Consider the following 13,557-nt stretch of genomic DNA (forward strand, 5'->3'; position numbering starts at 1 on the left):
TGAAAATGTGTGAAAAAGTACCAACTAGTTCTCAAGTAGGGGTGTCAAGATTATTCCGTTATTGATAATTGTGACTATTCAGGTCACAATATAATCGTAACGACCAAAAAATTATAATCGTGGCAATTTTAGAAGCTCAATGAACCATATTTTGATCAATATACAGCCCAGCAGTGACTCCCATCTGGTAGTTTTTGTCATTTTTAACTTTATTTTGTCTTTCGGAAAGTTCAGTTTTGTAAAGCCTGTCACAAACATGAAGAATAGTAACATGTTTGAATAATCGTTAAATCGGGATGTTTTTTCTCACAATAATCGTAACTCTAATCGTGACAACTCTAGTCTCAACATATTCCTCACAGATGCATTATTTCCTTACCCTGCACCTTGAAGTAAACGAAATACTGTGTGATTTGTGATGCATCCAGGTATACATGCGTTCGCACATCCGGGAACTTGTGCAGTGGCAACCGAGTCCGCCATTTTGAAAGGGCAGAACGTCTACTACATATGAAATCTAGGAAATATGAAGCCAAAATGCCAAAAACCTGCGTTCTGTTAGGACATTGCTCTGTTGATTGACCAAGAAATGATAGCTTTGTCGTGTACCTTAGTTTGCCGATATCGTAGCTCATTATGCCGTAGAAAAGGATGCAGTCGTGTTGGTTTTTATATATCGCATGCCCCTTTTAAAATGGCCGCTATGGGGAAGTCCCGGCTGTATGACATCACCGCGAACGCATGTATTATTTTATCGTTAAGGTCATTGACTGTTGAAAGAAGGAGATAAAGTCATGAAAAGAACAAAACAGGATTAAAATCTGTCTTCCCTCTGTGTGCAGTTCTCACGATGGATGAGGAGCCCTGTCTGCTGCTGCCGCTTCACACCCGAGAGAAGGTGGAGCAGCTGCTGTTCCGAGGAAGCGACGGCAACAACTGCAACATGGACGACAGCGACTGGTCCAACCTGGCCGGTCTCCTGGGATACGAGGAGGAGCGCATCGCCACCTTCAGGCAGGAGGACCATCCCGTCAGAGCGCTGCTTTCCGACTGGGCCGGCAAGGACAACGCCAGCATCGACGCCCTGTGCGCCGCGCTGCGCAAAATCAACAGGAAAGACATCGCCCAGAGCTTAGTCCTCGGTCCGAACGTGACGAAGCCCACCGCCACTTCGGTAGTCTGAACAGTTTAACCCTACGCTGTATACTAAGGCCTTACTCATAGCTCCTATAAGCTCAACCTTTATCTAAAGCCTCGGAAAGCCAGCGCCCATCAGTCATCCAATCTACAAACCACAATCTGCACCAAAAATATTTGAAACATTTAGGTGATAAAGCCATGAAATTCCTCTAGGTAATTCAATATTTTTATATTTATATCTATATATATTTACTCTCATAATTGTTTCATGTGTTAGCCCGGGAGAAACACCTGACTTTACCAAACATGGATGCGGTGGATGTGAGCTTTCAACTTCTTATCTCCTTCTTTCAAACTTTCTGTCAGTGTTCACATTATTTATAGTGTTTTTTTTTTGTTTGTTTTTTAACAAATGCTCATAATGTCAAAAATGTACCAAAGAGGAGCAGCATGAAACATTCTGTGAAACCTTTGACAAATGACCTGCTAATGCTCCCAGACGAGGCACCATCCAAGTATCTACAGATCACAAAAAGAGTCACACGGACTTGTTCCGACTTATTTTCAATTTCAACCATTTCAGGAGACATTGATTAGCTTGACAACGTGTTGCACAAGCTTGTGACTTGGACAAATGATGATGGACACGAAAAGCCTGTTCGAATCTCCCGAAGAGGAAATAAGAGGACGAAATTACACTTTTCTATGTAAACATTTTGTAAATACCAAAACCATGCAGTATGTAACGCTCCATGCATGCACTATGCAAACATACCACACACATTTGGGTTCATGTGACTAATGCGCTGTTTGTTATAGGGACCAGATAATGTAATGTCAACACTAGAGCTTGCTGCAAAAATGTCTGTAATTGTGTCGGCAAATTCTTGAGAGAGAAGCAAAATGCAATGTTTTTCTCAGGGTCTCATGTAGATTTACAGTCAAACGTAATCAAGCACACTATAGTTACACCCAAATATATGTTCATACCCTCCTCAAGTTTAAGGCATTTTTGTTATAGTGATGTTGCTGTAGCTGTGAATTACAAGTAAGACAGACCAATAAGACACTGTGATCAACATGCGTCTGAAAATAATTAAACGTATTGCCTCTGCATCCAAATGTATTCCTGCTGGACACATGTGGGTCAGTCTCTGTGGCAGTGGTCGAAGCAGAGTTGTCCAGATTTTCCTCCTCTACTGCGGAAGATTAAGACGTCTGCAGGCCAGTCGAGGAAAATTGTCATTGTTACAGTCAGCGCTTTTCTTTTACACCTTTCCGCTGGTAAATTCCCCAAATCCCTCTCATTGGAGTTGAGTCAAGGTATCATTTATGTCCATGTGGGGAAATGTGTCCTAATGTGACCCATCCTTCAACACCGCCTGCCTCAACGCTGTCAGGAGCGGCGCTTTGGGACCCATCTCCAAATCTTGCTGTAACATAGCTGGAGGATTGTTGCGTATACTGCATTTTCTGGGTCGGTTGGGGAAGCGCCCGGAGGAAACCCACCCAAACATGGGAAGAAACGTGCAAACTCCACACAGAACGGCCCCAACACCATGATACTCTTTCCAGTTCTCCCCCAACTTTATAAAGACTGACTGAAGCCACTTGTTTTAGGCTCTGAATTGCAACAACTACTATCATTACTTATAGAGACAGTGTCGTACTCGTTGCGTCTGACAATCCTTAGAACAGAGTGAATTAGGCCAACCCAAAAGGGGGTTTAGTGTTTCCTTTTTGTTTGCAACAACGACCTCTGGATGAAAGGCGAGTCAGTGGAGGCACAAGTCAAAGGATGTGGGATGGCTTCAGAGCAAACAGACAGAGGAAAGTGGAGTGGTAGTTGAAGCGTGTTGGGTTACGTTCAGGTAAAAACAGGAAATTGAATAAATCGGGATTGTTTAAGTGTTAATTTGGAAGCAGTCGTTATGGCTCTGTGGCTCGGCGTGTTCTTCAGGTTTGCTGCGTGTTTTTTGCGACACATTTTTCTACATTTAATCACTGGCCACTTTTTAGAAACAAAGAGTAAAGAAAAGGGTTGGAATATTACAGGGATGGCGAGGATTGTGATGTATAAATGAAAAGTCACAGAGGGGTCATGTCAGGGGTTTCCACTGTGCCCAAAAAGGTGGCCAGTGATTACAAGTTTACAATACTTACTTTTTATTTTTTCTACAATTGAAGGACCCCATTTTTATTTTTGACTAGCATGATGAAATGAAGGTATTCCACAAAACTGTACATGGTGTTAAATGTGTATAATGTTATTTTAATGGCATATATTGTAGCACTTATATGTGTCATGTTTTTCTGTGTCACATCATACGTGCCTGAGGACTTTTCAGGTTTCTTCTGATGTTGCACAGTTATGTTTTTAGACATTTTTTGTAATACATTTTATGCTTTTGTATTTTTAACAGTTAAATCCTGAAAGTTGCATTGTTAAAAAAATCTTTTTTCAAAAAGGGATTTGTTACAGTCTTGGTTCGGAAGCAAAGCAATTACATGTTTATGTGGTAATTAGTATACCGACACATTATTGTAATCAGAAGACATTTACAGTACATGTTTACAGAGTATTAGCATTTCCACAGTTAGTTTGTGATTTGGAAGTGAAATCACATTCTGACACGGCCGAAATCTGATCATTTGAACTATTTCGTATCATACTAATTGTTCTTACATAGCATTAACAACACATAACTAAATATTTGTAAAATGACTTAAAATCACCAATATATTCAGCATATAATCGTTATTGTAAAATACTTAAACATCACAAGAAACTATGAACTATCAAGAAAATGTGTTTTGTTTATTTTGTTAAATGTATTCCTTATAGAGTAGCTTGTACAGTATCTAACTGAAGTGTCATCGTTATTGCACTTGTAATTATGCAAATGAGGGTGTATGTCCCAAGCAATGAAGCTCATACTGACAATGACTGTCCACTTGTAAAGATCTACGAATATAATGAATGTTCCTGATGTACTAATAATGTAAACTGTATAGCTCATGTGAATTTACAGAGTCCCTACGTCAAACAAGCAGTAAACCAATAATAAAGCTCTTAAACCTAATTCTGCATTTGAGTGGTGCTCAGTGGTCATGGTGCCTATTCATTCGGGCAAAGCTCTACAACGTATCCAGGGCTGACTCATGGGGGCTGTGGAGCAGGGCTGTCCAGACCTCTCTGACCTCAGACAGTTTCTCCAGCACGTCTTGGGCCTCTCTAGTTCTCTTTCTTTTGCAATGGACCAAGCTGGATGACTGAGAGGCTACACATACGTCTTTTATTCTTTTTTTAAACAACAACAAAACAATTAACATAACAATACAGTTGCAAAAACTAAAACACACAAAATTACAAAAAAACAATAAATTTAAAAACAAACAAACGAATTAAATAACATTGATACATAAAAATAAAATAAACCGAAAACAATAGTATTTTGATGCGTTTTAGTAGGCCACATTTTTCTTTCTATTTCTTTTTATTTTATTTATTTATGATACCATGTATTATTATTTATTATTATTGATTTATTTATTTTCTAAATTAATTATTTAGAAAATAATTTTTACAAATATATGTATTTTTTATATATTTTATATACAATGTTATCCATTGTTATATATATATATATATATTTTCAATCGTATTTTGTCCATCACAATTGTTTTTATTTTATTTTAATTTGTTTTGGTTTATCATATTGTTGTTTATTATAACATTTTCATTTTAATTATTGCCATAATTATTCATAATAGTGTATTCATATATTGCTACCCTTTTACTTATTTCATAGCAGATGCATGCCTGCATTACACATACGTCTTCACTCCTCTTGTACGAGCAGCAACTCTACTCTGAGCTAAACTGAGCATCTAAACCTCACCCTAACTCTAAGGGAGAGGTTAATTCTCCGGCAGGTCGGTTCATAGATTATACTAATGTTATTCTGATTTTATCTTATAATTTTCCTCATCTCCTCATAGCGCATAAGCATGTCCCAACACACAATCTGGCCTTGGTTCACAAGCTATGCCCTCTGGACGCTAAATATCTGTTCATCTTCTGACATGTAATCATGGGCTAAACAAGACAGACTTATTACCAGCGGGTTCAAAAGCCTTTAAGGAGAAAGTGAGGAGACAAACTTTCTGTGCATGAATTATGGCTTTATGTGTGGTCATCATACCAAAGGGCAACGGGCTCCTGCCTCAGCAGATATAAACAGTCTGTCAACACAATTTGACTTTGTGCGGTGAGTGAGCTAAAGTAATTATGCATGAAATGACGGGAGTTCCCACTGGTATCATGTGAATGAATATGTTCACGCGAGCAGGGATTCAAGATAATATTGATTCAAGATAATATATTCAACATGATATTGTGTTAGTTATTAGAGCCATAGCCAAGTTTGACAAAAAGTACTTAACATTGACTTACTCTTGGGTACATTTGTAGATGAACGCTTTGATTGTAGTACTGATGGAAAATTATGAAACTGTGACAAGAACTGACATTGAATGATAAACCTGTTGCTATAAATTTGCTATGTTAAGTTTAATTATTTCATACCGGAGCACAGATAGTAGCTGATCACACAGTCACACAGATGATTGCCTTTCACTTCCTGTTACTGTAATACTTTTAAACCCGGGAGTCGGTTACTCTTTCCCAAATTAGAAATGGCACTAGCAGGTCTTGACCCATAACCCGGGCGGTGCTTGTTTTCTAACTGAACCGTGGTTTTGAATGGGAAACACATTTGGAGCTAATGTCAGCTACTCTCCAGTGAGTTATTAGTGAGGAATGCCTCATGTGTGAAGGGAAACATGTGTGCTTCATGACATGTGACGCAGACAAAGGTTTGGGTGAGTGTTAAAGTGCAGATGACCAGATTAGAGGAGCAGTCAAAATGATACGAGTTTAATTATTAGTATCAAGTCATAATCAATACAATAACTGGTGGTTCTTTGCAGGATACAGGAGGCTAGAGTTATGATCGATAATATTCAGGCATGGCAAGAAAAATCTGAAAATTTGAGTAATAGTGTTAATCCAACAATGAGATCTGGCGTGTGTTTACATGCATATTATAAATCGGACAACCCGTAATTCTCACAGGAATAGACACACCAATAGTTCAAAAATATTATAGCTATATTATAAATGCAGCTAACTTGTTTTTCATTCTATTAAGTGACTCACTTCACACAGTCCAGTATTACTTAAGTCGTGAAGCAGAAGTCAGATTCCCTTTGGACTGTCTCGGATGAGGAAACTGGGAACTCTCTGCCCTGAAAAGACCTTTCACCAAAGTATGAAGTTATATCTTCAGCTTCATTGCCCAAGTCTCAGAGAGGAAACTAATCCCTCTCAACGTGCGTATTCAAGATGAGCTCTGGGAAAACTGTGGGGTTATCGTTGGGTCATTTTAAATTCAGAACTTCAACTGTCAAATGATGTCAAAGCTTAAGTAACGTCCGAACTTGTTGATTTTAATAAAGAAATAAGCAGCAAATTATTGTTTATTGTGTATGTTTTTTTTCTCAATTGGAACTGACATCCAAATATAAACCCGAAGCACAAGGTCAAGTTACAGGTAAGATCTGTGGAGAGGTGACCCACTCAAAATAATGTATATGTTGTAATTATTTTTGTCTTTCAACAAAAAAAACAAAAAAACTAAACCTAAAATTGAATAAATGCAAGATATACGTCTAATGCCATGCTGTGAAACATTCCAGGCAAAGCTATGACATCTCCGTGGCGACAAGCGGGTGTCGGACCCCCAACAGAAGGTTTACACGGAGCACCTTTTGATAATAACTTTTACCACTGGAATAAACGCAGATAACGTTAGCCCAGCTCAACCTGCACCACAAATCTAAACCAGCTTCAGCGTCTTTCAGCTGTTTTACCTTTGCACGTTCACATTTGACACGCCTCCACACCAGGGCCACACCCTCCAGGAGCGTTCTGTAACTGGTAATGTTTAAGTAAAAGTCAGAGGTCACAAACATCGTCCCTCTTTATGACCGGTAGAGAAATATATCCCTGCTGAGCTCCACGATGATGAACGACTGACTAACAAGTTTCTACATCTTTCCATGTGGCGATACACGTTGGGCCTTTCGTCACGGTAGACAGTAACGGCACTTCAAACGCCGCGCTGGCTTTGAACGCACCACTGTATTGTGTGTTTTTGGGGGGACGCAGACGAGAGTGATGGGAGCGAGGTCGAAGGTCGGGTTGGATTTGACAGAGTAACATTCTGTAAGCTGTTGTTTTCATGGTAATTTTCTGGTGCATTTATTTTCAGTGCAGACGTTAATGTGGACACACTGCAATCTGTAGTGAGTTTCAACATTAAATCATATTTTCTTTACTGCTTTGTCGCATGAGTTGTTGGTTGCATAAGGATTTTGTTGTTGATTTTTCTTTTTAATAGCCACATTACCATTAGTGCATATAACAGGTTTTCATGTTTTTTTTTCGTAATTATTATTTCATTTAGTGGGATATTCTCTACGGTAAATATTTGTCATAGTTTTACATCAGTCAAGTTTCCATTTGTAAAGAAAAAATGAACAATAAATGTTGAAAATGACAGAAAGTGCTAAAGTTCTAAAATCCCTCTGCCTATGTCATCAATATTTGACCAAAAATGTATTCCTGACAGTTTAAACAGTCATTTCAAAAAACGATTGTGTTATCAGTGAGTATTATTTGTCAAATTATACATATTGTGTCATTTATATGGATCTTGGCCCTTGTTTTATGGTATGGTTGCTAGGTCACATTTATGGGCACATGTGCCGCTCCAGGACGTATGAAAATAAGCAAAATTGTCAAACTGGGAAAAAAATTAAGATCTTAAATATAATCTTTTAGTTAAAATGTTCGTCTAACCTGCCGTATTATTACATTACAGTGTCTTGCTAAAGGACACAACAAAAGTATGTGCTTCCGCTGACCCTGCCACTTTCTGGTAGTTTGTTATGAACTTACGCCACAGATTTCTTCTCTTGTCCACATTCAAACCGAATTCAAACAATATTCCCTTGTTTCACATTTAATTTACTAACAGAAAACAGCTGTAAATTGGGCATAAATGAACTGTAGGATTCACGATGTAAAATAACGACAGTAACAAAAATGCTGCAGCTTTATCATCGAGCCACACGGTTAAACAGTATTTGAAAATCTGTCTGCATCACTTTCCTTTGATTCTATTAAGAAGTTGCTGCTGTATTTATCCCTGTAATACTCAAAGGGGACCACATTACCCCTGTTTCTTATTTTTACAAGTTGCCCGTCTGTAAAAATGAAGTGCTGTGGTTACCCTGGTATCCACCTGCCTGTGTTTGCTGCCACAGAGAGGAGACACCGCCTGCAGCACACACAATTAAGAGAAGAGTGATGAAATTATGGCTCTGGTCTGGACAAATGGAAGTACAAGTCCACTCTCTTTTCTCTCGAGAACGGAAATCCTATTTAGAATCTTAGGGCTATTTCACCTCCATTCACAGTAATGTACTGTGTGTATCTGGGTTTCACAATACATAAGGCTAGTTGGCATCTTATGGTTATTTTCCATTTGGGTTTTCATTTAATGCCAGATGTCCTTCCTATTTAACATCACTGATTGTAACTGAGGAGAGAATGAATAATGAACCAATGCGTTGTGAAGTTAACATACTGCAGGGTAAATTGTACTGAACATTCCAGATCCAAGTCAGTAAATAAAACATTAAGTATAGGTTAGTAAAACACGTATTCCTCTTTGAGCTGTGTGATTGTATTGTAGTTCATTGCTTTGTATCTGTGTACTTCTAGTTAGTTTATGTGTTCCAACCTTATTTTTTGCCTGTGGTGGCAAGTTTTTTCATAACACCGTGTCAAAGAGCCCGGAATCCACAAGGAAACGCTAACTGCTGGAGAAACTGTGGCTTAAGGAGAACCACCATTGCCATTTTGTCTTTCCTCTTGCTCAGAAATATTGGATTGAGATCAATAAAGCGCAATAGAGTTTTTGATATATTCATCCTATACAATTTCAGAACTATCTATTTGAGCCTCAAAACTTCTGCCATGGATACAATAAATGGATGTCTTTGGAACATGCTTTGCCTTCACAAAGAAATGTGTGACACAAACTGAACCAACAATCAAGGACTGGACACAAAATTGTAATGGAAATTCGCAAAATGGTAAAAAAATTACATTTGGACTCAATTTGACAATTGATCTATTGGACAGACTTTGGACTAAATGTTTTAATTTGATTTCTTTGTTTGTTATGTGCTACTTAATTTTTTTAAACTTTGTTTTACGATCTATTCTATGATCTTGTGCTTTGTATGTTTATCAATTTAATTATCTTTAAATATATCTAAAAAATCAATCTGATGTACATTTTGGTATTGTTTTTTTTTTGTTTTTTTTTGCTCACCAGGTGCAAGGGGAGTACTTTTCTAGTATGTGTTACATACAGTCGTAGGAGGGGCACTCGCCAATAGGTCCATATGAGTATTTCAGTCCCTTTGATTCTTTTCATTCTGACACTGATGTCTCCGAGCCGACAGAGCCCCAAAGTCATAATAGTAAAGGATCTTTGAGACAGATAAGAAAACCGCAAAGCCTCCTCACCTCAACCTGTAACTCTAAGCAAGAGATCTGACTGACAGGAAAAACCTAAAACCAGCTACAAGCCTTTAAAGTTTAGTTAAGGCCTAATGCACAGTGTAAGAAACGTTAACTGCGTAGTTCAAATGATGCTTTAATCTACATATTGATGTGAATATATGTGTGGTGGGAGTATAAACAGAACATCCAAATAGTCAACATACTGTATGTCCAAACATAGTATTCGTATTCAAGAATTTCACCAACTAAAGCCAGCAAATAAAACTACAACTGAATTCACATTTGACTAGATTAGCACAATAATGACAAAAAAAATCCCATTAAGGACAATAGTATGAAAGATTGCCATATGCTCAGTATTTATTGCATGAGCATTAGTCGACTTGAGGCAAAATGTCACGGTCTGTCAGTATGTGATGTATGCAAACAGTTTCAAAGACAATGAAGGCCAAAGCACATTTTAAATCCTACACAAATAGATTGACTGATTGACACATGTTTTGTACAATTGGTCAAAACAAAACACAGAAAATGAGACTTTAAAGCATTGAACTACACGGTTGAGGGATGTCTGTGTTTCGAAAAGTAATCTAGGAACAGGACAGTAATAGTTCTGAGTCAAATTATAATAAAACACAGAAGAGCAAGAAAATATGATGAATAACTTGAACAAAGAGAGGAAAATAAAATGTTGTCAAAGGTGTATTTTACTGAAGCAGTTGGTGTTGCATATAAAGAGTTGTTTGTTTATCACTTTTTTGAAAGAAGTAAAGGACAACTGGAATTACAATTTAACAGCATTTCACCATAATTTAACCCCAAAACGACAGTGAAGAAGCTCACAGAAAAACCTTGTCAGTCTTTGTGTTAACGTGAGCAGCGATGCCTTCTGGGTACTCCTCGCCTTCAATGTGGGCCGTGACCTTTTTTGAGAGGTCACCGTGACTGCCCACCACATAAAACAGACATTCTCCTTTTCTCTTCTTCCTATTGCCCGTTTTTACAGAGGCAACGGGCGCATCGAGTGTCACCGTCGGCAACAATATCCTCTGTCGGGGATTGGAGACACATCAAAGTGGGACGGAGAAAGGAGTGAGATCCACGCCCGGACGTACAATGGAGCGAAGTGAGCGGACCTGAGTCTCCTGGGACCTGTAACCAAAGTAGATCATTGTAGTACAGGTCCACCAAACCAATCAGAGGCTTCAAACCAGGTGACGTTTGGCCCTATCTCACAATTGGAAACATGTATTGTCCATTGAGCCACAACCTTTATCAAGATTGCACATAATCAATAATAACTATTTAGACCTACAGTATTTAGCCTTTTTCTGCCTTGCCTTGCAGAATAAATAACTTTGCAAATGCATTCATATATTGTGATGCAGACATTAAAAAAAAAAAAATCATGTATATAGTAAAGTCAATAAGTCAATAGTGAAGCTGGAAATATGGGTTTTCTATAATATAACACTGTAATTTATAAATACCGGCCCTCCTTGTGTGTCTGTCTGTTCGCTGTATCACCAGGAACCTTTCCACCTCGCCCCCTCCCAAAGAAACAGTCAAATTGAGTTAGGACCGATCTGCTGCCCAATTTATCTCAAATCCTCGCTGATGCAGATCTAATTTCAGCCTCTTATTACCACAAACAGGAAGGAGAAGCCTGTCGATAAACAGCCCATTGGTCCTTGGAGTAGGGACGGAGGTGGTGATGGCCCAGGCTGAGGCAGTGATGACACAGTGGAAAAAAAGGCATGATTTGCAAACAATGCATTTAACATTTATATAGGGACGTAAATGGTTGCAGGAAATATTTCTGTATGAGTACTATGTGATTTCATTGAAGGAATTCTGAAATGAATTGAGTATTTTTTTTAAAAGGCACAAAGAAGACAATGATATGATATGATAAGATAAGCTTTATTTGTCACAATGGGCAAATTCAAAAGTTGCAACACAGATTAGGAACAAAAAAAGATTAGGTACAGAAGTATAATAATAAAAAAACAGATAACTAAAAAACTTTAAAAATATTTTATGCAATAGCTAATTCTACTGTAACAATATGGAAACAAGCTTGGCTATAATTAAGCAACAATAAGATATTTGAATTGCTTTTGGAAAAATCAGGTGCGTGTAGAAACTTGAATACAAGGCGAGGATATCCTAATAGGAGTTCATTATTATCACTGTACACTCATAATTATGATTTTCAAACTCGAAATATTGACTTCCTGTGAGACTTTTATTTTTTCTTCACTGGCGGAAAAGGGCTTCCAGACACAGACGGTTCAATGAAGAGTTTCTTGTAGACTCTGGAAACTAGCCTACTACTAGCTGTATTTGTATTTAAGGTGCAGAAATAAAAAGGTAACATGGCACTAAAATACTAAAATGATGATAAAAAATGTTCTGGTTTGACTTCTGAGATCAAAGTCCTATGTGCGGTCTGTGGACAGTGCTATTCACAGTTTCGCCACAAGATGGCAGTGTTCTGAAACCTGACAACTGCTGCGTCTCAATTCAGGGTCTGAAGGCTACGTTTGGAGGCCGGTTAAAGCTAGAATAAACAAGAAAACAACTTCTGGTTTATCATATGTATAACTTATTTGTGCTTCTACACTATGGTTTAACATGTTTTTTATGTTTTGAATTGTGTTTGGATAATGTTTGATGCATTTTGCACGTTTGATCTTAATGCACAGCTGATGCTAACATGTGCTAGCATTGTTTAGCTCTGTCTGCCGGCTCAACATATACGTTCGCATCACTAAAAGGGAGATGGTGGTTTACTACAGCATCAAGTCAGCGTTTGGTGAGAAATTATTATTGTCTATTTATATCTGCTTTTGCTGTTTTGTTTTCACCTGGGTCTGTGTTCTCTCTTGTCCAATCATCTCGCTCAAAAGCAGTCAGGAGGACTTAAACTGACCAATACGGTTTCAGTTCAGTGGAGACACTTTTGGAGGTTTCGAATTGCCCTAAAGGTGATCAATCCAATAATGTGAAAGTACAATAATAAATTAAACGGAACCAATCGAAACTTGTCCACAGACTGCTCGAAGGACTTTGATCTCAGAAGTCAAACCAGAAGATTTTTATCATCATAATACAACCATAAACCAGTGGATCAATAAGGCAAAAGTGAAATGAATCAAATTGTCAGTATGTGCTTGGAGCTTTTATTCAACAGGTCTACAGCCAATCTAAGGCAGTAAAAAACATGTTGTTTGGAGCAGGAACTTTGAAAAAAAAAAAAAAAATAGATTGCTATTTTGTTTTAAATAGCGTGGAAAGGGTTTATTTGTTGTTTATACAGCATTTTATTTAAAAAGTCTGCCTTGTCTATGTTCCTAAAACTTATTTTAAAAACCCATATATTTTTTTTATATCAAAAGTTGAGACACATACATTTCCGAATCGCCCTGCCCTACAAAATAATGTGATTTAGTTTGAGACCAATTGATAGGCCTATTTTTTGGTATTTTATATACCCTACGACTATCATATGAAATTCAATGAAAAATAATGGAAAATCTCCCCTCATCAGTTGCACATGATCTGGTGTCAAAAAGACTGACATATATACTAAACTTAACATATTTAAATAATAGATTTGTGAAAGAGATCAAGAATGTTGTGGGTGTGGGCTTCACGCTCTCATGCCGACTGCGGTCTTCATCCGGATAAGAGATTCATTTCAACATCAGCTAAGAGACACAAGGGAAACTGTCAGACCTTTCACCAAGTCC

General features: G+C 37.8%; 1 protein-coding gene across 1 annotated transcript in view; it reads left to right on the forward strand.

Annotated features, from left to right (window-relative positions):
- ngfrb (nerve growth factor receptor b) overlaps nucleotides 1-4,223 on the forward strand; it is a 28,248-nt gene extending 24,025 nt beyond the window's left edge. The window contains exon 6 of the mRNA XM_072456253.1: nucleotides 843-4,223. Coding sequence (XP_072312354.1) covers nucleotides 843-1,183 — 341 coding nt within the window. The 3' untranslated portion in view covers nucleotides 1,184-4,223. The remainder of the gene's footprint in view (nucleotides 1-842) is intronic.
- Nucleotides 4,224-13,557: the final 9,334 nt, after the last annotated feature.

Source organism: Eucyclogobius newberryi, unplaced genomic scaffold, assembly GCF_026437365.1.
Source record: "Eucyclogobius newberryi isolate DKJ021-1_F unplaced genomic scaffold, fEucNew1.0.hap1 SCAF_20, whole genome shotgun sequence".
Classification (NCBI taxonomy): domain Eukaryota; kingdom Metazoa; phylum Chordata; class Actinopteri; order Gobiiformes; family Gobiidae; genus Eucyclogobius; species Eucyclogobius newberryi.